The sequence below is a fragment of the Ursus maritimus genome, unplaced genomic scaffold (genome assembly GCF_017311325.1).
Source record: "Ursus maritimus isolate PB19 unplaced genomic scaffold, ASM1731132v1 scaffold_19, whole genome shotgun sequence".
Classification (NCBI taxonomy): Eukaryota; Metazoa; Chordata; class Mammalia; order Carnivora; family Ursidae; genus Ursus; species Ursus maritimus.
This window is the reverse complement of record NW_024424341.1, coordinates 45,157,578-45,180,173: the sequence shown is the minus strand read 5'-3', so window position 1 is coordinate 45,180,173 and position 22,596 is coordinate 45,157,578. Positions and strand designations below refer to the sequence as shown.

The following is a 22,596-nucleotide window of genomic DNA, read 5'->3' as shown; positions in this document are numbered from 1 at the left end:
TAAAGAACTGCAATGAAGTCTCTTCCTGCAATGGAAGGCTGATCAAATGGCTTTCTCTTTGGGAACCTGTTTCCTCATTTTTTTTTAATTTTCTTTTAAAAAAAATTTTTTTAATAATATTTTTTATTATGTTAATCACCATACAGTACATCCCTAGTTTTTGATGTGAAGTTCCATGATTCATTAATTGCGTATAACACCCAGTGCACCATGCAATACGTGCCCTCCTTAATACCCATCACCAGCCTATCCCATCCCCCTCCCCCTCCCCGAAGCCCTCAGTTTGTTTCCCAGAGTCCATAGTCTCTCATGGTTCAGTGTGGAGATGCCTCAAAAAGTTAAAAATAGAGCTACCCTATGATCCAGCAATTGCACCACTGGGTATTTACCCCAAAGATACAGATGTAGTGAAGAGAAGGGCCATATGCACCCCAATGTTCATAGCAGCATTGTCCACAATAGCTAAATCGTGGAAGGAGCTGAGATGCCCTTCAACAGATGACTGGATTAAGAAGATGTGGTCCATATATACAATGGAATATTACTCAGCCATCAAAAAGAACGATTTCTCAACATTTGCTGCAACATGGACGGGACTGGAGGAGATGATGCTAAGCGAAAAAAGTCAAGCAGAGAAAGACAATTTTCATATGGTTTCACTCATTTATGTTTCCTCATTTTCAAAATAGGGATTTCAATGGTACTGGCTACAAAGGGCACTTATGAAGATTTGATGAGTTTTTTATTTATTTTTTATTTATTTTATTTATTTTTTTTTAAAGATTTTATTTATTTATTTGACAGAGATAGAGACAGCCAGCGAGAGAGGGAACACAAGCAGGGGGAGTGGGAGAGGAAGAAGCAGGCTCATAGAGGAGGAGCCTGATGTGGGGCTCGATCCCGGAACGCCGGGATCACGCCCTGAGCCGAAGGCAGATGCTTTAACCGCTGTGCCACCCAGGCACCCCTGATGAGTTTTTTAAAATAAAGTGCTCAGCCAGTATTGTTATTGGGGAATGCACAAGAAGGACCTTGTCCTCTAAATATCAGGGTCCTATATTCTGGTTGCAGAATACTACTTCTGATCACAAAATAGCAGACACAGAAGCAGACCACCATTGTTTTGACTCTCACTGGCTGAAGCAGCTTCCAGGAGATTTAAAGGGACAGCCTCTGGGTTATCTCCCCTTTTCCCCCTTTTGGAAGCCAGACATTTAGGGATTAGGACATTTGTAAGCAACAACACATACATAATGTAGGAGAACTTAGAAAGTCATTGCATAAACCCAAGGAAAAATACAAACTCACAAGAGATCTGAGATGACCCTAAGCTTTCACCTCAGGCTGATCCCCAGCATAGAGACACCCTACAAGAACAACAACAATTGCTAGCAAGCCCTGGGGGAGGGGATACGATTTCCAGAGTACAACAGCTATAAGATTCAAATGTCTGTTTTCAACAACAGCAACAAAAAAAGACAAGATACAAAGAAACAGAAAAGTATGGCCCATTCAAAGGAAAAAATATCCCCAAGGAAGCCCAGGTGGTAGACACACTAGACAAAAACTTAAACAAAGTCTTCAAATGCTCAAGGAGCTTGAGAAGACGCAGGAAAATAACGTATGAACAGAGTGAAAATATCAAGACAGACATAGAAAAACATAAAAAAGAACCAAAAAGAGATTCTGGGGCTGAAAAATACAATTACTGAGATGAAAAACTCATTCAAGGGGTTCAGAACAGAGGTGAGGAGGCAGAAGACACAATCAGTGAACCTGAAGATAGGATAACTGAAAGTATTGAGTCTGAGGAACAGAAGAAAAAAAAAGATTGAAGGAGAGTGAAGAGAATCTAAGGGACCCGCGGAACACGATCACGCAGGCCAACGTACGTATTGTTAGAATCCCAGAAGAAGAGAACGAGAAAGCTGTTACAAAATTACATTTGAACAAATATCAGCCAGAGACCTCCCAAATTTTATGGAAGACACGAATCTACAAATCACAGAAGCTCACTGAACTTCAATAGAATTAACCCCAAAAGATCCACACCAAGACGTATTGTAATCAAAGTGGTAAAAGCCAAAAGGAAAGAGACAAACTTGAAAGCAGGGAGAGAAGCAACTTGTCACATAAAGGGGTCCCCGGTAAGAGTTTCAGCTGATTCCTCACCAGAAACCCTGGAGGCCAGAAGGCAACAGGTTGAAATTTTCCAAGTGCTGAAAGAAAAAAAAAATTCAACCAGGAATTCTATAACTAGCAAAAGTGTCCTTGAACCATAAGGAGGAAATCAAAACATGCCCAGATAAGCAAAAGCTGAGAGTTTGTTGCCACTAGACCTGCCCTGAAAGAAATGATGAAGGGGGCCCTCCTGATTGAAATGAAAGGATGCTGAACAGTAACCAGAAGCCATAGGAAGAAATAAAGATCTCCAGCAGAGGTAAATACACTGACAATGATAAAACTAGTATTATTGTATTAAATTCCACTTTTAATTATCTACATGACTTAGAAGAAAATCCATAAAAATTATTATTAATCTTTGCTATTGGGAAAAGTGTATAAAGATGTAATTTGAGGGGCGCCTGGGTGGCTCAGTCGTTAAGCATCTGCCTTCGGCTCAGGGCGTGATCCTGGAGTCCTGGGATCGAGCCCCATGTTGGGCTCTTCCGCTGGGAGCCTGCTTCTTCCTCTCCCACTCCCCCTGCTTGTGTTCCCTCTTTCACTGGCTGTCTCTATCTCTGCGTCAAATGAATAAATAAAATCTTTTAAAAAAAAGGATGTAATTTGAGACACCAATACTAGAAAGGAGGTGATAGAGGTGAACAGGAGTAGAGTTCTTATATGATACTGAAGTTAAGCTGGTATAAATTCAAACTGAAGCATTACAACTTTAGGGGGTTTTATATGTAATGTAATTCCCAGGGTTACCACAAAGAAAATTGCCATAGAATATGTACAATAGGAAATGAGAAGGGAATCAAAACATTTTATTATAAAAACATTAAACACAAAAGAAGGCAGTAATGGAGTAAATAAGGGGCAAAAAAAAGCTATAAGGCGTACAGAAAATGAACAGCACAAGCAAAAATAAGTCCTTCCTTATCAGTAATTTCTTTAAATCAAAAGACAGAGATTGGCAGAATAGATAAAGAAAACATTATCCAACTATAGGTTGTCTATAAGAGACTCACTTTAGATTCAAAGACACAAATAAGTTGAAAGTGAAAGGATAGAGAGGGACAGTCCATGCAAATAGTAACCAAAGAGAGTTGGAATGGCTATGCTAATATCAGACAAAATAGACTTTAAATTGAAATAGGTTTCAAGAGACAAAGAAGGATAGTATTTATTAATAAAAGTTTCAACACAGCAAGAAGCTATAACCAATATATTTATACACCTAATAACAGACCCTCAAAATATGAAGCAAGTGTGGATAGAATTGACAGAGAAATGGAGTTCTACAATCATAGTTGGAGACTTCAGTATTCCACTTTTGATAATGGATAGAACAAACGGGTAAAAAGTAAGGAAATGAAAGACTCAAACAACACAGTAAATCAACTAGCCCTGACAGACATATACAGAACACTCTACCCAACAACAAAATATAAGTGCACATGAGACATTTTTCAGGATATACCATATGTTACGCCACCAACTTAGTCTCAGCAGATTTAAAAAACAGATATCACATGAACATCTTCTCTGATCACAATGGGATTAAGAAATCAATAACAGAAGGAAAAATAGAAAATGAATAACTGTGGAAATTAAACACTCTTAAATAATAAGTCAAAAAATCAGAAGGAAAATTAGAAAATACTTAGAGATAAATGAAAATGCAATATACCAAAACTTGTGGGATGCAGCAAAAGCATTGCTCAGAGAGAAATTTACAGCTTTTAATGTCTATATTTTTAAAAATCTTAAATTAGTAACCCGACTTTCTACCTTAAGAAACTAGGGGGGAAAAAAGCAAATTAAACTCACAACTAGCAGAAGGAAGGAAATAATGAAGAGTAGACCAGAGACAAATAAAATAGAGAATAGGGAAAAAGAGAAAAACATTGAAACCATAAGTTGTTGTTTTTTTTTAAATATCAACAAAACTGATAAACCTTTGGCTAGCCTGACAAAGAATAAAAGATAAAAGACACAAATAATTAAAATCAGAAATGAAAGTGGGGACATTTCTACTGACCCTACAGAAATAAAAAGGATTATAAGAGAATACTAGGAACAACTAGATGCCAAGAAATTAGATAACCTAGAAGAAACGGACATATGCCTTGAAACATATATTTACCTAAACCAACTCAAAAAGAAATAGAAAATCTCACCAGACCTATAACAAGTAAAGAGACTGAAGCAGTAATTAAAAACCTCCCAGCAAAGAAAAGCCCTGGCACAGGTGACTTCACAGATTAACCAAATATTTAAAGAAGAATTAACATCAACCCTTCTCAAATTCTTCCAAAAAATCGACGAGGGGGGAAACATTTCCTAACTCATTCCATGTAGCCAGCCTGATACCAAAGCCAAATAAAGACATCACAAGAAAAGAAAATTACAGACCAAAGTCCCTTATGAATACAGATGCAAAAATAACAACAAAATATTAGCAATGCAAATCCAACGGCATATTAAAAGACTACTCACCATGACCAAGTGGACTTTATCCAAGAATGTAAGGGTGGTTCAACATAAGAGAACTAATCAAAGTAATACATCACATTAATAGAACGAAAGGAAAAGAGGGGCACCTGAGTGGCTCAGTCAGTTAAACCTTCGGTTGAGGTCATGATCTCAGGGCCTGGGATCGAGCCCCATATCAGGCTCCCTGCTTGGAGGGGAGTCTGCTTCTCCCGCTCCATCTGCCCCTCCCGCTCCTGCCCCCATTCATGCGCTCTCTCTCTCTCTCAAATAAATAAACAAAATCTTTTTTTAAATTTTTAAAAATTTTGAAAAAGAATGAAAGGAAAAGAAACATAATTATCTCAATTGATGGAGAAAAGGCATTTGACAAAATCCAATATCCTTTACTGACAAAAACTCTCTGAAAACCAAGACTAGAGAGAAAATTCTCAACCCGATAAAGGGTATCATGGAAAAACCACAGCTCACATCACACTCAATGGTGAAAGACTGAATACTTTCCCTCTAACGTCAGGAACAAGACAAGGATGCCTACTTTCACTGCTGCTATTCAACACTGTACTAGAAATCCTAGCACAGCAATCAGACAAGAAAAAGAAGTAAAAATCATCCAATTTGGAGAGAGGTAAAATTAATAAACTTGAGTCCCATGTAGGGCTCCCTGCTCAGCGGGGAGCCTGCTTCTCCCTGTCCCTCCGCCCCTCTCCCTGGCTTGTGCTCTCTCTCATGTGCACGTGCATTCTTGCACTCTCTCTCAAATAAGTAAAATCTTTAAAACAACAACCACAACCAAAAGGTGGAAACAACACAAGTGTCTAATGATAGATAAACAGATACACAAAATGTGGCATACACATACAATGAAATACTATTCAGCCATAAAACAGGAGGAAATTTTCATCCTACAACATGCATGAACCTCGAAAACATTACACTTAGTGCATAAGCCAGTGTCCCGAGCGCACTATGAAGGCACACACACGAGTTGTGTCTTTCCACAACGTTAGCTTTGCTCAATCATAAAGCAAAGTTAAATCACAATTATAAAGCAGGTTCAGGATTCCAGACTCAATGACAATTCACCATGTGATTAAACCTGGCTTCTTACACAGCACACAGAGCAGGACAGAAGACAAACCACACGACAACAAGATAACAGAAGGGTGCAGGAAGTGAACGAACCAAACGCGAAGTCGCTCTTTGGGGCACAGCTGAGATAAGGCCTCCGTCTGGCCCAGATCAGCTCCTGGCACTGACTTCTTCTGATGTTCAAGCAGGGAAGGATCTCGGTTCTGTTCAGAGATCCATCTGGCAGAGCCTTCGGGGGCGTTTGCCTTGTTAAAGTGGTCAGACATAGAGGGGTCAGGTCTGAAGAGTCTTGAGAGTTTACTGACCGAAATCTCTCCCTTTTTAAAGGGATTTAATCAGTTTGGGGTCTCTGCAGATCTCCTCTGGTTCTGCTCCTTATGGGTTCTGGGGTGTCAGCTGACATTGGTCCCAGGGATATCTCCTAGCTACAGGACCTTACCTGCTCGCATCATTGCTTGACACAGGCTCCTGCTTGACATGAGAGACTCCATTTTGCTCTCTACAGCCAGACATAATAAATGTTATATGTTTCCACTTACATGACGTGCTCTGAATAGGCAATTTGATAAAGAACGTAGGAAAGAAGTTACCAAGGGCTGGGGGCAGGTAGGAATGGGGAGTTATTGTTGAATTGATACAGAGTGTATATTGGAGTTTATAACGTTATGAATGTAATTAGCGCCACTGAATTGAACACTTACAATGGTTAAAATGATTAAGTATTATGGTATGTATATTTTACCACACAGACACAAAAAATAAAGAGGTGAGGGAAGGACATGAAAGGGTTGAAATTTTATCAGAAGTGACCTCTAGTTAAAGCCCTAAAGGAGGTGGAAGGTCATGTGGCCATCAGCGGGAAGGGTGTGAGGGCAGAGGGAGTAGTAAGGGCAACCGGCCTGAGGTGGGAGCGTGAGAGGGACATTCCAGACCGGGGCGGGGGTGGGGTGGGCGCCAGTGTGGTGAAGTTGAGTGAGCCAGGGGGAGAGGGGAAGGAGGGGAGGACAGAGAGGGCTCAGGCCACTATAGTTTGGTTTCTTCTGGGAAGTGGAGCTACAGGAAGGTTTTGAGCAGATGTACGCGATCCGACTTGAATTTTAACAGGATGCAGTCGAACACAACAACCCTGGGTACTGCACCGGCCAGCCAGTGGCCCGTTTGCGACCTCCAGGGAGCCTCTCAGAGAAAGCGCCTAGGGTTTCCCGGGAGGCGCTTCCCCTAGCCGCCTTGGGGGGGCAGAAGAGCCGCGCCGAACGCCCCGCGTTCCGGAGCCTCGACACGCCCAGCCCTAGGGCGCAGGTGGCCCAGGCCCCGGCAATCCTGAAGCGGAAACCTACCCCGACTTCCGCGCCTCCATCCGGTCCCTTTAAGACCCAGAGTGTCCAGGGCTAGGGATGCCCGGGGGCTGAACCGCGACTTGAGAAGGGAGGGGGGAGGCGGGGAAAACTTCCGAAAGAGAATTCCAACTTTTCCTGGGCCCGATGCCCCTCGGGCGTCCCTAAAAGGGTAGAGCTTCCTTTCCGGAAACTTCAGTCGGTCTTTTAAGTCATCTAACAAGACGCCCTTGGCGCCTCGGTCCCCCTGGACGGGAGACTCTCCCCGCCCAAAGCTCCCTTAGACTCGCCCCTCCCCGCAGGGTGTACCTAGGCGGGTCCATCGCCAGCCCGGGAGAGGGGTGTGGGCAGAGCGGGGACAGGTGCAGGGAGGGACCCGCCCCCCTCAACAGGTGAATCACCGCAGTTGAGCCTCGGTTCCCGTGAGTTACACTCTTCTCGGCTCCGCCCAGGGAAGGATAGGGCGGGACAGGATCCCCAGTCTGCAGGCGCCCTCCCGGCGGGCTGGTCACTTGGTTCCGACCCTCGGGGCCGGAGCGCACCTGGGTCGGCCCACTTCCGGGGAGGGAGGTGGAGGAGCCCCTCCCCGCCGCCCACCCCCTGGCCCAGCCCTCTGTTCTCACCCCTGTACCTGGGCCGATCCATTCCCCAGAGCGTGCGGGGGGTGGAATGGCTCGCAGAGCCACGGTGGGTCAGGCAAGTTTCTGCGCGAAAGCTGGAAACGTCCTCCTCATCCACGTTGTTTCCTCTCATTAAAGCCCTGGAACAGGGCAGGGTGGGCTTGGAATAGGGACAAGGAACGGAAGCGGGAAGGGGAGGAGCACGCACCCCTCTCAGCCTTGGTGCGCGCCGCGCCCCCTACCCTCACGGTACCAAGTAGGGGACGCGCGGGCCGGACGCGCCCAGACGGCCGCGATGGCGCCTGTGGCCCGCGGGCTGTCCTGGGGGGTGGGCCCGTACCCTGCCTTTCGGGGCTGGGGCGCGGTCATCTTCGTGTGGCTTTTTCTCAGCACCTTGTGCACAGGTACGGAGAGCGGGGCCTCTGGTGCGGTGGAACGGCGGGAGGGCACTATAGAAGGGGGATGGATGGAGTTCTTCACCGTCGAGCAGGCTGGAGAGCTGGGGAGGGGGAGAGCCGAGACTAGGATCTCCTGATTCCCAGGGTCTCGGGAAATCCCTTGGGTGCCAGAGTGAGGGGAAGTGCCCATTGGAGTCAGGGAGCGCTCCCCCGCCCTTGTTCAGAGATAGCAGGAAGTGAAACTCCCCGGACCGCGAACCCTGGAGCGATAAGGAGAATGGGACCCTTTGTGGTGTAGGGGTGAAGGACCACCCGATCACTGGGAAAGGCCGGGATGGGGACTTGGGCGCACCCCAAGATTTCTAAATCTTGGCGTAACGGGGAGTGGGCACTCGAGGGCTGGATCAGACGCTTCCTGGACTGAGAGTTCAGGAAACCGTGCCCAGGCCTCGGGTGGGTGTAGGACTAGGGACTTTCCGGCCCCGAGTCCCACCCGTGTCCCGAAGTATCTGCTTAAGGGTCTGGTAAGATGGACGTATGGACTTGGTGTGAAATCATCTTCTGCTGGCAAGCTTTCACCGGGATCTGGTGTGTGTTGGGGTGGGCGGGGTGGGGGAGGGTGGAGGAGACTTTATCTCTCCCCAAATACTTTTGGTGTGTTCCTTTGAGATGGCTTTGGGTAGGGTGAGGTGCCACAAAGCCCCGTGAAACTTGCAACCTGTCCTAGTTGTTTTTGCAGTCGGGCCTTGAGCGTGGTGGCTTTGTGGTCATTTGTGCTTTGCTGGACAGGCCACAGAGAGAGGTCCTTTCCATGAGAGAATGGCTAAGGGAAGAGGGAGCTGGGTTTAGAGGCCACACTCTGGGAAGAGGGGTGGACGGGGTGTTCCAAGAAATCTGGCCATATGACCTTGTACTTGCCACTTTAGCCCATGGGTCTAGAAAATGGGCACGATTATCAGAGCTTACCTCTCTGGTCCCAGGGATTAAGAAACAATGTGTGCTAGGCACTCTGTAAAGCCATTACACTTGTAAATGTCAAGCGGGTGACAAGTGCTGTTGCTCTTTCCTACTGTAGTACTTCCCTGAGCTCACAGAGGCCCTGCTAACTCTCCTCTCGCCCTCAGCCCCTGCCAGCGCCATCCAAGTGACGGTGTCAGACCCCTACCACGTGGTGATCCTATTCCAGCCCGTGACCCTGCCCTGCACCTACCAATTGACCACGACCCCAACAGCACCCATTGTGATCTGGAAGTACAAGTCTTTCTGCCGGGACCGCATCGCCGATGCCTTCTCCCCGACCAGCGCTGACAACCAGCTCAATGCCCAGCTGGCAGCGGGTAACCCAGGCTACAACCCCTATGTGGAGTGCCAAGACAGCATGCGCACTGTCAGGGTCGTGGCCACCAAGCAGGGCAATGCCGTGACCCTGGGAGACTACTACCAGGGCCGGAGGATCACCATCACAGGAAGTATGTTGGGCGGGGCAGAGGGTGGGGCGGGGCTTGCTGGGGTGGTGGCGCGGGCTCCCTTGTACCCAACCTGGTGTCCCCACCTGGCAGTTCTTGAGCACCAGTGCCCGAAAGGTTCATGAGGGAGGGATCCATCCTTCCTTCCTTCCTTCCTTCCTTCCTTCCTTCCTTCCTTCCTTCCTTCCCTCCTTCCTTCCTTCCATCATCCATCCATTCATTCGTCCATCCATCCATGCTTTATTTAACAACAAAGATTTATTGAGCACCTAAGATATGCAGGTGCTATTTGAAGCTGGAAATAGAGCAGTAAACACATTCATGAAATCCCTTCCCTCCTGGTGGAAGACGAACAGCATAACACAACATAGGCTATCAAGTGCTTGGAGCATAAAACTGGGTAATGAAGAGAGGCAGGGGTTCTATAATAATACGAATGCCAGCAACAATAAGTAACATTTATGTAATAACTTGGAAAGGGCCTTCTATGTGCGAGGCTCTAATCCAGGTTTATGTGGAGTAACTCATTTAGACCACACAGTGATTGTGTGAGTAGATTCTGTTGTCATTTTAGAGAGGTCCAGAGAGGTAAAGCGACTTGCACAGGGTCACAAAGCTGGGAGCAGAGCTGAGATTCTAAGTCGGCCACTTTGGGTCTCGTCTCCAAGCTTGTAACCCCTTTACTTGCCCAGGGTGGTCAACAAAGGGCTCGCCAAGGAGGTCACTTGAGTAAACAGGCTAGATGAGAGATTTTAATGACTTGCCAGGCACCTTAAGCACACTTTCCCCTGTGGAGTCCTCAATGGCCACATTATACACTCGCAGGAGTCGTTCATTCATTCTGTTGCTTTTACCGAGCATCTCCCAAATGCCAGACGCTGTTGGTGCTGGGGATGTAAGTGGTGATCAAGACAGCCAGGTCCTTGCCCTCAAGAAGGTGACATTCTAGTGGGGTGAGGCAGGCCGTAAACAGGCAGATAAGGAGTAAGAGAATTCAGGGAGTACTAAGTGCTACAAAGGAAGCCAACTGGGACCATGTGCAGTATAGAATGACTCGGGGGTGTAAGATCTTTTGCAAATGTGATTTTAAAAGGACCAGACCCTAAAGAATTTTGAGGAAGGCGATGGGCTGCAATGGGCAAGGGATGAACACTCAAACCACTTAATACATTTAGCCTTTCACTGTCTCAGACAGGGATTAGAGTTTTAATCTTGGGCATGGGGACAGAGTGGGGAAGGGAGCGTCCCTTTGCAGACCCCAAGAGACCAGGCAGGCCATGGAGCACACTCCCGCACTCCTTCTAGAGACCATGGATGAAAGGCAGGCTTCCAGGGACCCAGCCTTTCAGTCGTGTTTGGCGGGAGGGCTGGGACCTACTTGCCCTGAATTTTCCTGAGCAGCTCAGCTCGAAGCATCCTGCTGTTCTGGTGGTGGGAGAGCTTCTTGGGGGTTCGGCCTGGACAGGCCCCTCCCCTATAACTCCGTGCCCTCTCGGGCCTGGACCAGGCATGATGGCCCAGCAGCCCGGTCGGGACACCCCAAAAAACGGAGAGTGCCCTTGAAGGCTGGCTGGAATCATGCCTCCTCTGCTGAGTTCCAGAGTGACCCTCAGGCTCTCCTGGGGGGTAGACTCCTTGTGTTCCAGAGGCCCTGCGGCTTGGGTGTTGCAGGCTGCCTTGACGTGCTCTTGTGTGTGATACAGACTGTAATTTGTAAATATCCATTGTGTGTACGTCCTCTCAGGAAACCCGGGAGCCGCGGGGGCTTCCTCCATTCCAGCTTTGAGGATGGAGAAAAGTGGACCTCCTTTTGGTGCTCCTGGGGTCACCAGCTATCCAGGTTTTAACTGAAAGTTGTCCCTAGGCAAATTATAATGGTGCGCACCCTCGGGGTCCGTCCGCCCAGGGTGGCTCCTGCTACCCCTCCATTCATCCCTGCTCCGGGTGACACAGAGCACGGGGATAGGAGCCTTCTTTCTGCCTCGTCAGGCTGCTTGGGGCTCCTGGGACCCCTGAGATGAGGGCTGCCTCTGCTCTACGTGGATAAGGAAGCAGAGGCCCAGGGGTATGGACAAGACCTGGCTTCTGTTCTCAGCGGAAGACCCACATCTTCTCCTGGCACCTGAAACAATGAGGGCAATGCCCAGCCCAAGTGATGTCAGGACTAGACACAGACCAGGAACAGGGTGTGCCTTGCAGGAAGGAGGTGGGCCCAGGCCTTAGAATTGATCAAAAGAAGCTGGAAGGCCATATTTTTTGTGGGTTTTGAAAACATTATGCAGGCCAAACAAAACACATTGTGGCGGGGATCCGGCCCCCTGGAGCCCAGATTTCAACTCCTGGCCTAGGAACTTTTGCAGTAGCTGGGGTTCCCATCCAAGCCCTCAGCATTGCGCAGGGACCTGCCCCTGAGCTCTGACTGGGGAGAGATGTGGTTGGAGTCTGATTAAGGATGTAGGTGGGAAATCGATGGGCCGACGGGGTGTTAACGGAGAATCAGGAAGATTGGGGAGCGTGTAGTTCAGCGTTGTATGAGGATTTGATGGAAGAGTACGTGTATAGGGACCCAGCACGGAGAGAGCTCGATACTTAGCGGGTAGATGCGTGACCACGGAGGGGTCGTGTCCTCCACCCCTTCGCGGCTCCTCAGAAGGTCACCTTACATGAAGGGCTTCCCCTGGTTACCCCTTGAATTTATACAACTCCCACCTCCACTCTGGTACTTTCTGTCTGCCTTCCCTGATCAGTTTTCTCCATACCCCTTATCACTCTCTGATATGTGATCTATTTACATTTTTTATTTGTCTTTCTTTCCCTGTTAGGATCTGAGCTCCGTAAGAGCTGGGATTTATGTCTGCTCTCTGTCGCAGTGCTTCTCAAACGTGTTGGTTGGGGGGCCTCTATGCTCTTTTTTTCTTTTTTCACTCTTAAATTCTTCCCAGAACCTTATTTTTATAACTAGCAAACTGGGAGAAGTTTGAAAAATATTCAAGATGATAGTAACAAACTCATTATAGGTTAACATAAATAATATGCTTTTTATGAAAAATAGCCATGTTTTCCAAAACACGGCAAAAAACCTTAATGAAAAGTATGGCCTTGCTTTAGCTTTATATTTTTGCACATCTCCTTCAAGTCGGCCTGAATAGAGGAAGCTGGATTCTCAGAGCTGCTCTGCATTCGATTTATTGTGACAGCACATGCCCTGTAGCCTCTGGAAGACTTCAGGGCACACGCATGAGCATGTCAGTGAAAAAGGCGAATAACATCTTAGTATTATTATGATAATAACTTTGACCTCAAGGATGCCCTGAAAACATCTGGGGGGAACCCCAGGCTCCATAGATCAGGCTTCGGGAGCCGTCGTTCTCCAGTATACCAGGTGCCTCAGATACTGCCAGGAACATAGGGTGCATTCGGTAATTATGTGTTGAATATTGAATGAGTGTATCAGGTGCCTATTTGGTTGTTTTTTTTTTTTTTTAAGATTTTATTTATTTATTTGACAAAGAGAAAGACAGCCAGCGAGAGAGGGAACACAAGCAGGGGGAGTGAGAGAGGAAGAAGCAGGCTCCCAGCAGAGCAGGAAGCCCCACATGGGGCTTGATCCCAGGACCCTGGGATCACGCCCTGAGCTGAAGGCAGACGCTTAACGACTGAGCCACCCAGGGGCCCCACAGGTGCCTATTTGAGTATAGCCGTGTGTCCAGAATGCTGGAATAGACGACATGATCTAAGAAAGGGGAGCATGAAGAGGGAGGGGGTTCATTTCCAGGTCCTGGCGAAGCCCCGGTGTCCAGCACTGGGGACTTGGCAGTGGCTGAGAGAGGCCAGATTCTGCTTGCGTGGAGCCCACATTCTCCTGGGCGTGGGGTCATGGAGGGTCAGTCCCTAAGCTGGCTGACAGTTCAGTAGTCAGGTGGAGGTTATGCTTGCAGGATGGAAGCAGCCGTGTTCGCATCAGGGAGCCCAGTGCCAGCCAGAGGGAGTAGCACGAGCCCTGGCACGATGGGCCCAGTGTCTTGGAGGCCAGTGTGTCTAGAGTCTGGTGAGCGAAGGAGAAGAGCAGGGTTGAGGCTGTTGTAACCAGTAGCCAATCTTGCCAAGGGCCTTACACACTGGGGTTAGACACTTGGAATGGTGTAGGAAGACATCAGCTGGAGGATTTTTCTTTTTCTTTCCTTCTTTTTTTTTTTTTTTTTTTTTTTTTTTTTTTTTTTAGAAAGGGAGTATGAGCATGGGGAAGGGGCAGAGGGAGGGAGAGAGAGAGAATCTCCAGCAGACTCCCTGCTGAGCACGCAGCCTGATGTGGGGCTCGATCTCACGACCCTGAGATCACAACCTGAGCCGAAGTAAGAGTCAGATGGTTAACTGACTGAGCCACCCAGGCACCCCAGGAGCACTTTTCTGTCGATGTGAGGTCTTTGAAGAAGGAAGAAGACTCCCGTTCTTTCATTCCCTCAGCAATGGACTGGTGCCCTGCTGGGTGCCGGGTGGTGCAGACGGGGGCGCATACAGTTACTACCCTCAGCCGGCATGGAGAAGGGCAGTGGGTGCTGGGGCCAAGAGGTGGGCAGGTCAGCAGGAGCCAGGGAGCAAGAGTGGCTGGGGAGCTCTGGGAGTGCTCACCTCGGCCCCTTCCGGTCTGCCATCCTCCACGAGTCGCCCGTGGTCCCACCTGGTCCCACGTGAGTGAATGGCCGAAGGGATTTAACTAATTAGGGCTCAAGGAGCAGAGAGGAAACCGGATGTGCTGGAAGACTTTCATTACTGCCCTAATTGATGGGCTCCTTGCCCGCCTGAGCGTCCCAAGCCCTGGGCCTGACCTGGAATGTGGGGCTGACGACTCAGGAACCGGGGGTGGCCCTTGTCTCCCTCTCACAGCCACTCTTTCTGGTGCCTGGGCAGCCACCTGATTCTTGGAATGTGGCCTGTTTATCTCTGCCTTGCCACCCAGGCCTCTGGCCCCTGGGGCTACACCAGGCCGTGGGGTGCTTCATGTCGGGGGAGTTACCTTTCCTGGGAGGAGGGGTACGAGGATGGCTAGAAATCCGCAGCCCAGGCTCTAGAGTCGGCCCATCCAGCTCCACCACTGACGACACTGTGACAGGGCGGATTCTGTAATCTTGCCAGACCTCTCTTCTCCTCGACAAGACAGGAAAGGTAACAGGACCCACCTCAGAGACTTGCTGAAATACCCTGTGTTAAGTGTTTACAAGAGCCTGAACAGGAGTCCACCCTTGCTGCAAATGATTGAATGTCCCCTTGGTCCCTCTGCGGTCCCGCTCTCTTGCCCCATTCCTTCCTGATGTGCTCGTGGGGAGGCTCCGGTCCTCTCCCCCACGGTGTCCTCACCCCTCTCCTGTTGCAGACGCTGACCTGACCTTTGACCAGACCGGCTGGGGGGACAGTGGTGTGTATTACTGCTCCGTGGTCTCAGCCCAGGACCTCCAGGGGAACAACGAGGCCTACGCAGAGCTCATCGTCCTGGGTGAGTGGGTTGGGCCCTGAGGGCCTGGGAAGGGCTCAGGAACAGGGATCAGGGCCCCTTCCTCAGCTTCTTCTGTGTGTCTGCCCTCTGCCCTTCAGCTCACTCTCTGGACTCTGTTGCCTGCTTCGCTCTCCTCTCGTGGCACCGCCAGTCACTGGGGCTTCTCTGTGCCCTGCACCCCAGGCAGGGACTCCTCCCTCCAACATGTCAAATAAGCCAGAGCCAAACTGAGAGTGGAGAGAACTGGGGACTCTACCTCTTCCCCGTCTCTTTTTTTTTTTAAATCCAAATTTTCAGAGTTAATTGGCACTGAGTGCGGAGGGAAGATGGTGTGTCTCACTGAGGGGAGGCTGGACCCGCCCCCCACCCCCTGCCACATCCCCAGGGCCGCAGCTCATCCCGGGTCCCTTGCTCAGGAACCTCACCCTCTGCCCCGCAGGGATGGCGTTGTGTGGCTGACACAGTGAGGCCACCGCCATATGCTCAAGGGCAGGGTGGGGTATCCACTAGCAGCCCCCCCCCCCCGGGGTCTGGCCGCGAGGTCCCCCTGCTGTGTGCGGAAGGGCCCTGCCATTAGCCAGACGCTCTGTTCTCAGCCAACACACGGAGTCTTGGGAGGCGCGTGCTCTAAGTGTGGCGCTGCGGGGCTGTACGTTGCCATCATCACACGCATGATGCAAGGAAACGCATGTGTGAACGAGCACACATGACAGGGGCTGTGCTCCAGGGTGTTCTGATCACGACAGAGCTCACGTGTGGGTGACAGAAACACATGCAGCAGGGACCTGGAGAACTCCGTGTGTCCTTGGGCCAAACGCCCAGCCGACATCAGCATTTCTCAGAACGCAGCGTCAGGACCTGCGTAACACTGTAAAAAACTCTTGAGGATCTCCAAGAGTTTGTGTATAAGTTTTTGTGGGTGATGTTTATAGTTGCTTAACGTCACAGATTGAGAGCTGGAAACTTTTAAAGCACAAGGCCCGTGAGCACACAGTCCACTATCATCAGAGCGATGAGGTCACCACTCCTCTCGGAGCCTCTGGAACACCAGTGGGAGAAGCAGCGCGAAAAAGGCAAATGAGACTTGGTGTTACTCTGGAGACCGTCCTGGCCTCACAGGCAGGACCACGCTTTGGGAGCGAGCCCCTGCTTTGCATGCTAGAACCTACTCGTTGGGGCAGGTGGTGCAGAGTCCAGAGCTCTGCTGGCGGGAGCTTTGTGGAGGGAGAGCCGGGGGCGTGTGGGTGCCCCCGTGCTACGATGCTCATGGGGCGCAGAGAACCGGCAGCACTTAAGGGAAGGCACTGGCTGGGCCGCGGAATTTGTACAGGGGACAGTATGTGTGAAATGAGCTGGAACTCAGGGCCATACTATGACTTTCATGGGCCCTAGGGCACTGTGCCTACCCTGCCTGATGAAACAGGACTATCCCTCTCACAGGAGATGGAACCCTTTGGGGTGATAGGACCCATGTATGTGGAGAAGATGGGGTGCCCACACGAGGCTGAAACTTCAGAACCCACGGGATGTATTCTGGAACACTTTGGGGCCACAGAATTCCCCGTGGCATGAGAGAGTGGATGAATTATGGGGTGGAAGCCTTCTGGAAAACAGCACTCACATGGTCTGGGGCGGCGGCGGCACAGGGGCAGGAGGGGCAGGAGCCATGTGCTAGGACCCTCCTAGGCCACCAACCCCTCTGCTTCAGGACATACCTTCACCCTGAAGAGCCTGGAGCGTGACTTCAGGGTGGGGGCGGGCTGGGCTGGCCCTTGCCAGCATAATCTGTCTCTCTTTTGTCCCTCCAGGCAGGACCTCGGGGGTGGCAGAGCTCTTACCTGGTTTTCAGGCGGGGCCCATGGAAGGTACGGGGTGGAGCCCCCCCCATCCTAAACACCGCTCGCTGTGGACCCCCACTAACCCCACCTGACTCCACCTCCGTGGCCTCTAGTGACCTGGCTCTGGGATTTGGGGTGGGCGGGCTGGCTGAGGAGGGGCCTGGGGTGTAGGCAGGGGGCTCCTGTTGACTGGCGCCTGCGGTGCTCTTCTAGAAGGTGGGCTCTGGGCAGCTGGCTCTCTGTCGCTCCTCTGCGGCTACGTCCCGTTCTTGCTCCAGCCAGGTCACCTCTGGTTTTCTGCCTTGCCGGAGGAGCCCAGTGCAAGTTCCTAAATTCAGGGCCGGCCTGGGTGGTAGAGGGTGGGCGTCCGTCTGCTGCTGTGGCCCCTGCATCTGGCTGGAGAATCCAGCAGGGGTCGCAGCTTCCCTGGCAAGCTTCACGAATCGCCTCACCCTCCCCCTGATTCTGCATCGCCCCACTGTGCCTGTGTCCCTGTGTCCCTCTTCCCTCCCAGGCCTCCCGCTCACGGCCAGTTCTCTCTCTGCAGACTGGCTGTTTGTGGTCGTGGTCTGCTTGGCTGTCTTCCTCGTCTTCCTCCTCCTGGGCATCTGCTGGTGTCAGTGCTGCCCCCACACCTGCTGCTGTTACGTCAGGTGCCCCTGCTGCCCGGACAAGTGCTGCTGCCCAGAGGCCCGTAAGTGCCCCTCACGTGCCCACCCCTGCAGGCCTCCCTCCTGGGTTCCGGGGCCGGAGGCAGCCAGGTGCTGGCTTCCCAGGACAGCGCCACTGGTCTGGAGGGTGTGAGGTGAGCAGTGGGCCAAGGGGGATCTTCTGTTCTAGATGATCATTTACATGTACTCCAGCTTTGCATCATTTTGAACTTTCACTTATTTTGAGTTGTTTGTTTTGAAAGCATCATTTATGCACATGACAAAAAAATGTCAAATAGTACAAAACGTCATTCACTGGGAAGTACAGCTCCCCCCCTTTTTTTTCTTTTTCAAAGATTTTATTGATTTGAGAAAGAAAACACGAGTGGGGGTGGGGGGGTGGGCAGAGCGGGAGCGAGAAGCAGACTCCCTGCTGAGCAGGAAACCTGACACCGACCTGAGCCACCCAGGCACCCCAATAAAGCTCCCTTTAAAAATAAAATCTGAAATGAAAAAGGTAAGAAACCAAACGAAGGTTTACAGCACTAATATAATTTATACAATTTTAAAAACCCACACCCACACGAGGACTCGGGTTTACACAGATACTATGTGTAAGGACCATCTCTAGCACATCAGAGTAGGTACCTGGGAGGCTGGGGGTAGAAGTGGGACCAGAGATGAAGAGGGAAAGAGCAACAAAACAGAGAAGGGGGAAGCAAAGGAGAAGGCGGGCCTCCCTTTTGCCACCATCCCCATTTCCCCTCCTTGGGGATGGCCACACCTCTGCTCAGTCCAAGAGGCTTTCACCATGAAATTGCAGGAGGTCGTCATAGGCTCAGGCAGGTGGAGGTTGGAGGCCTGGCTGGTTGTGTTACCTTCTCAGAAGCCTAAGGAGCAGCTTCCCCTTACGTGGCCCGCACTTAGTGCAGGGCCCAGCCTACATAAATGCCCCTCACCCACTAGCTGTTGGGAATGACTGAGGGCCAGGAAGCACATTGGAGCCGTGCCATGGCCAGTGTGTGACCTCAGACAAGCTCTCTGAGACAGTTTCCTTCTTTATAAGGTTCCCACAAGGTGTTGTGAGCTAAGGGAAGACTGTGGTGTAAGCACCCAGCACAGGGCTGCCAGTCGATCCATACTGGCTAACTTCCTGATCACTGAACTCACCAGTGGACAACCTGGTCCCTCAGAGTATGGCTGGCCTGAGAAAAATCCACTGCTCTCTGGAGGCGGATGCCGGCCATTGTGTCTCTTGTCCTTTCCGGTTAAGGGCTTCAGCCTCAGGCAGTGGGGGTTAGTCCCAGTCACAGGTGAGGAGGGACCCCCAGGGGGCTGCCACCACTGATTTGCAGTTACCCCACTGATGAAGGCTGGGGCCGGGATGGCCAGTGTCTGTCCCAAGGCCATGCTCCTTCCCTCCCGAGACTCTCATACCTCAAACAGAGGACCCATTAACTCCCTGCCAGAGGCCCTGTTACTTTTGCTGGGGCCACGCCCCTGCTGAGGCGGCTGGGACCAGCACACAGCTAGTTAGAAAATGACAGCTCCCCCAAGCCACAGAGGGGCCTCTGAGCTGCTGAGCTTTTGGCTTCCAAACTGAATCAGAGGAGGGAGCTTCCTGAGCCTGCCGTTTCCCTCTCACAATCCCAGGGAGGAAGCAACTTGCTCAGTGGGACCCAGTGACTTTGACACAAGAGCAGCCACCTGAACCCTGCCTCTTGCCTGGGGAGGAAGGCAGCAAGGAGGATTTGCCCTTGAGCTGTCATGCCCGGCTCCAGGCGGGGGGCGGGCTGGGAGTGGGTGTGGCCGTGGGGTTGGAAACACTAGAAGGACTTTGAGGAGGTACTTGGCTGCTTGGCCGAGGCAAGTGAACTCTGAGGCTCCCACGCTTTTGCCTCAGAATGATTTCCATTGCATCTGGGCCTGGAGAACCCTGCACCATGAGAGGGAACTAGAGGGTCCAGCACATGGGCTTTATCTAAAGGGGCATCTTTGCCTCCTATTGCTCTGTAAGAACTCAGGCCCAGGGTGGCCACATCTCCTGATGAGGCAGCTAGAGAGCTGGGATTTTTAGGTAAAACCTTGTCAAATGTAGGCAAACCATCATACAAACAGACATATTGGCTAGCCAGATGGGGGCCGTGGGCTGCCAGTGTGTACTCCCCTGCCCCAAAACCTGTGTGAGGAAACACAAAGGAGGTGTGGATTCAATGAAGCTGAGGGCCCGAGTCTCTGGAACTCTGCAGAAGCCAATCCATGGGAAGCCCCACAGCTCAGGGGTTGGGAAGAAGGTCCAGGCGCATGTCCCTCCAGACCCTCTAACGCAGCGAAGGGCAGCATGGCTCCTGGCTGCTTTCTCATACTGTGTCCTCCCCAGTGTATGCTGCAGGCAAAGCAGCCACCTCAGGCGTCCCAAGCATCTACGCCCCCAGCACCTATGCTCATCTCTCCCCTGCCAAGACCCCGCCCCCACCAGCCATGATTCCCATGGGCCCTGTCTACAACGGGTACCCTGGAGAGTTCGACAGGAACAGCTCAGGTGAGGCCTGGGGGAGCCGGGAGCAGCTGGGGCAGGGGTAGGCTGGGCCTTTGGGCACTAAGGGGTCTGGGGCTGGAAGAAAGGGGATTGGAGGCTGGGTCTGGAGGGCTTTGCCCCAGGTGGGCGACCACTGACAGACAAATCTCCCTCAGTTGGCGGCCACAGCTCCCAGGTACCCCTGCTTCGTGACACAGACAGCAGTGTGACCTCTGGTGAGAACCAATTGTTACAAGGTTGAACACGTCTTTACGGGAAGGGGCTGGTTCAGCATCTGTTCTCCTAAACTGATCACCTCCATCTCCTGTCCTTAGAAGTCCGCAGCGGCTACAGGATTCAGGCCAGCCAGCAGGATGACTCCATGCGGGTCCTATACTACATGGAGAAAGAGCTGGCCAACTTTGACCCTTCTCGACCTGGTGCCCCCAATGGCCGTGTAGAGCGGGGTGAGTGGGAGCCTTGCAGTTTGAGGGGTTCCTGAGTGGGGAGGGAGAAGCCCCAGGTATGCTTGTTGCAAATCCTGGACATAGTACCTCCTTCCCTACCATGGCCGCAGTGAGAAGTATACAACACCTTTCATGTCAATACTTAAAAGATGAGAAGTCTAGGGCCTCCCAGAAAGTGTGTGAGCCAAGTGGGTGACTCTGCTGGGCCCTGGAGTTCCGGACCTCCCAGCAGTCAGTGACACCCCCCTTCCCTACAGCCATGAGTGAAGTCACCTCCCTCCATGAGGACGACTGGCGATCCCGGCCTTCCAGAGGTCCTGCCCTTACCCCAATCCGGGATGAGGAATGGGGTCACCATTCCCCTCGGAGTCCCAGAGGGTGGGAGCAAGAGGCCCCCACAGAGCGGCCAGGGAGTGGCTGGGGGGCCGGGCGGCCCCGTGCCCGATCTGTGGATGCTCTGGATGACCTCACCCGACCGAGCTCTGCTGAATCCGGGAGGAGGTCTCCCCCAAGTAGGGGGAGGAGAGGTCAAGCCTATGGACCACCAAGAAGCCGAAGCCGAGATGACCTCTATGATCAAGATGACCCAAGGGAATTTCCACACTCCCGGGATCCCCACTACGATGACTTCAGATCGAGAGAACGCCCTCATGCTGACCCCAGGTCCCGCCACCACCGCTCCCGGGACCCTCGGGAGGATGGCTCCAGGTCTGGGGACCCCCAATATGATGGGCGGCTACTGGAAGAGGCCTTGAGGAAAAAGGGGCCAGCTGAGAAGAGGCGACCTTATAAGGAGGAAGATGAGGAGGCGGCCTACTACCCTCCAGCGCCTCCACCTTACTCTGAGACGGACTCCCAGGCCTCACGGGAGCGGAGGCTTAAGAAGGTGAGTGAACAATCCTTCCTGGCTTTAAGACCCTTCCTGGACCCTCTCCTCTTGTCGTCCCCAGTTCTCACCCTTTCTCTTTCTCCCTTGCAGAATTTGGCCCTGAGTCGGGAAAGTTTAATCGTCTGATCTCACGTTTTGTATGTACCTTTTGTACTTTTTTTTTTTTAATTTGAGGGACTTAACTGATGATCTTGCCCTCCTAAGTCTAATAAAACTTATGATCACAAGGCCTGTGTCTAGAGGGAGGTGTTTCTTTTGCTGCGCGAGGTGGGTAGCCCGGGCAGCTGCTGTGTCTGTGTGTGCGTGTGCGTGCCTGCGAGTCTGCAAAAGGCCGCGTGTCCAGCTTTCTCCCAGGACTCGCATCCCGGGCCAGGAGGAAAGCACCGGCTCTGCCTTCCTCCCCAGGCCAGAGTACGTGCCCCACGCTGACTCCGCCCGGCCCTGCGTGCGCGCCCCGGCCCCGCCCAGACGTGCGCATGCGCCCCGGACCCCCGCCTTCGCGCACCTCCGACCGGCCGCCGGGAGCGCGCGTGCGCGCTCCTCTCCCCTTCAACCCCGTTCACCTCCCCCCCAACTCCGACCTACTTTACTGTTTCCAAATCCCGCAGCCTGCCTCGTCCCCGGCGACCAGAGCCCCTCCTCCGGGTCCCCCGGCGTTCTATCCGGGCCCGTGTTCCACTCGGGCGGCCCGCCGGCGGGTGCCGGCCGGCCGTGGAGGTGGCGACGGCGACCTCGCGCCCCGCCGAGACCCGGGCCCGCGCGCGCCCGCCCGCCATCGGAGACACACAGCGCGCGCGCTCCCCGGGGGCTGCCCTCCCCGCGCCGTCGGCCACGGGCTCGCGCCGCCGCCGCCGCCGCCGCCGCCGCCGCCGCGCGCGCGCAGCTCAAGTAAAGGAGGAAAAAAAAGGGGGAAAAAATAGAAAGCAGCGGCGGCTGCACCAGCGATCCGCCGCCGGACTGGGCCAGGCCGGGCGGCGGACGCGCAAGCCGGCGATCCAGGGGAGAGGCGGCAGCCATCCAGGGCGGGCCGGGTTAAAAAAAAAGTCGCGGCGGCGGCGGCCGCTGCTCAGGGAAGGAGGCCCGAGGGCCGCGTGCAGCGGGCGGGGGGCGGCCGCGCTGCGTCCCGGAGCCGAGAGCCGCCGGGAGCCGGCGGGCGGGCGGGCGGAGGCGGCGG

The 22,596-nt window shown here is 52.1% G+C and overlaps 2 protein-coding genes across 3 annotated transcripts in view; one reads left to right on the top strand and one right to left on the bottom strand.

Moving 5' to 3' along the window:
• The window catches only part of LOC103682497 (protein FAM187B), a 28,435-nt gene extending 20,883 nt beyond the window's left edge, over positions 1 to 7,552 (bottom strand). Inside the window, exon 1 of the transcript XR_573413.1 lies at positions 7,487 to 7,552. The gene's annotated coding sequence lies outside the window, so the exon portion shown is untranslated. The remainder of the gene's footprint in view (positions 1 to 7,486) is intronic.
• Positions 7,553 to 7,737: 185 nt separating this feature from the next.
• LSR (lipolysis stimulated lipoprotein receptor) lies at positions 7,738 to 21,649 on the top strand. Of its 2 annotated transcripts, XM_008712088.2 has the most exons (10): positions 7,738 to 8,109; positions 9,228 to 9,572; positions 14,941 to 15,060; positions 16,869 to 16,925; positions 17,446 to 17,592; positions 19,929 to 20,090; positions 20,243 to 20,302; positions 20,402 to 20,533; positions 20,791 to 21,419; positions 21,513 to 21,649. In XM_008712088.2, the coding sequence occupies exons 1-10, from the start codon at positions 8,001 to 8,003 to the stop codon at positions 21,546 to 21,548; spliced, it is 1,797 nt and encodes a 598-aa protein (XP_008710310.2). In that variant the 5' UTR covers positions 7,738 to 8,000; the 3' UTR covers positions 21,549 to 21,649. The 2 variants fall into 2 exon arrangements, with proteins under 2 accessions (XP_008710310.2, XP_040488716.1); XM_040632782.1 differs by lacking the exon at positions 16,869 to 16,925.
• The last annotated feature ends 947 nt before the right edge of the window (positions 21,650 to 22,596 follow it).

Excerpts from the sequence above, each read along its gene's own strand:
- LSR (XM_008712088.2), top strand. The coding sequence starts at position 8,001 with ATGGCGCCTGTGGCCCGCGGGCTGTCCTGGGGGGTGGGCCCGTACCCT. Across the intron at positions 20,091-20,242 it reads GTTCGACAGGAACAGCTCAG|TTGGCGGCCACAGCTCCCAG; the intron begins GTGAGGCCTGGG and ends AATCTCCCTCAG. Across the intron at positions 20,534-20,790 it reads CAATGGCCGTGTAGAGCGGG|CCATGAGTGAAGTCACCTCC; the intron begins GTGAGTGGGAGC and ends CCTTCCCTACAG.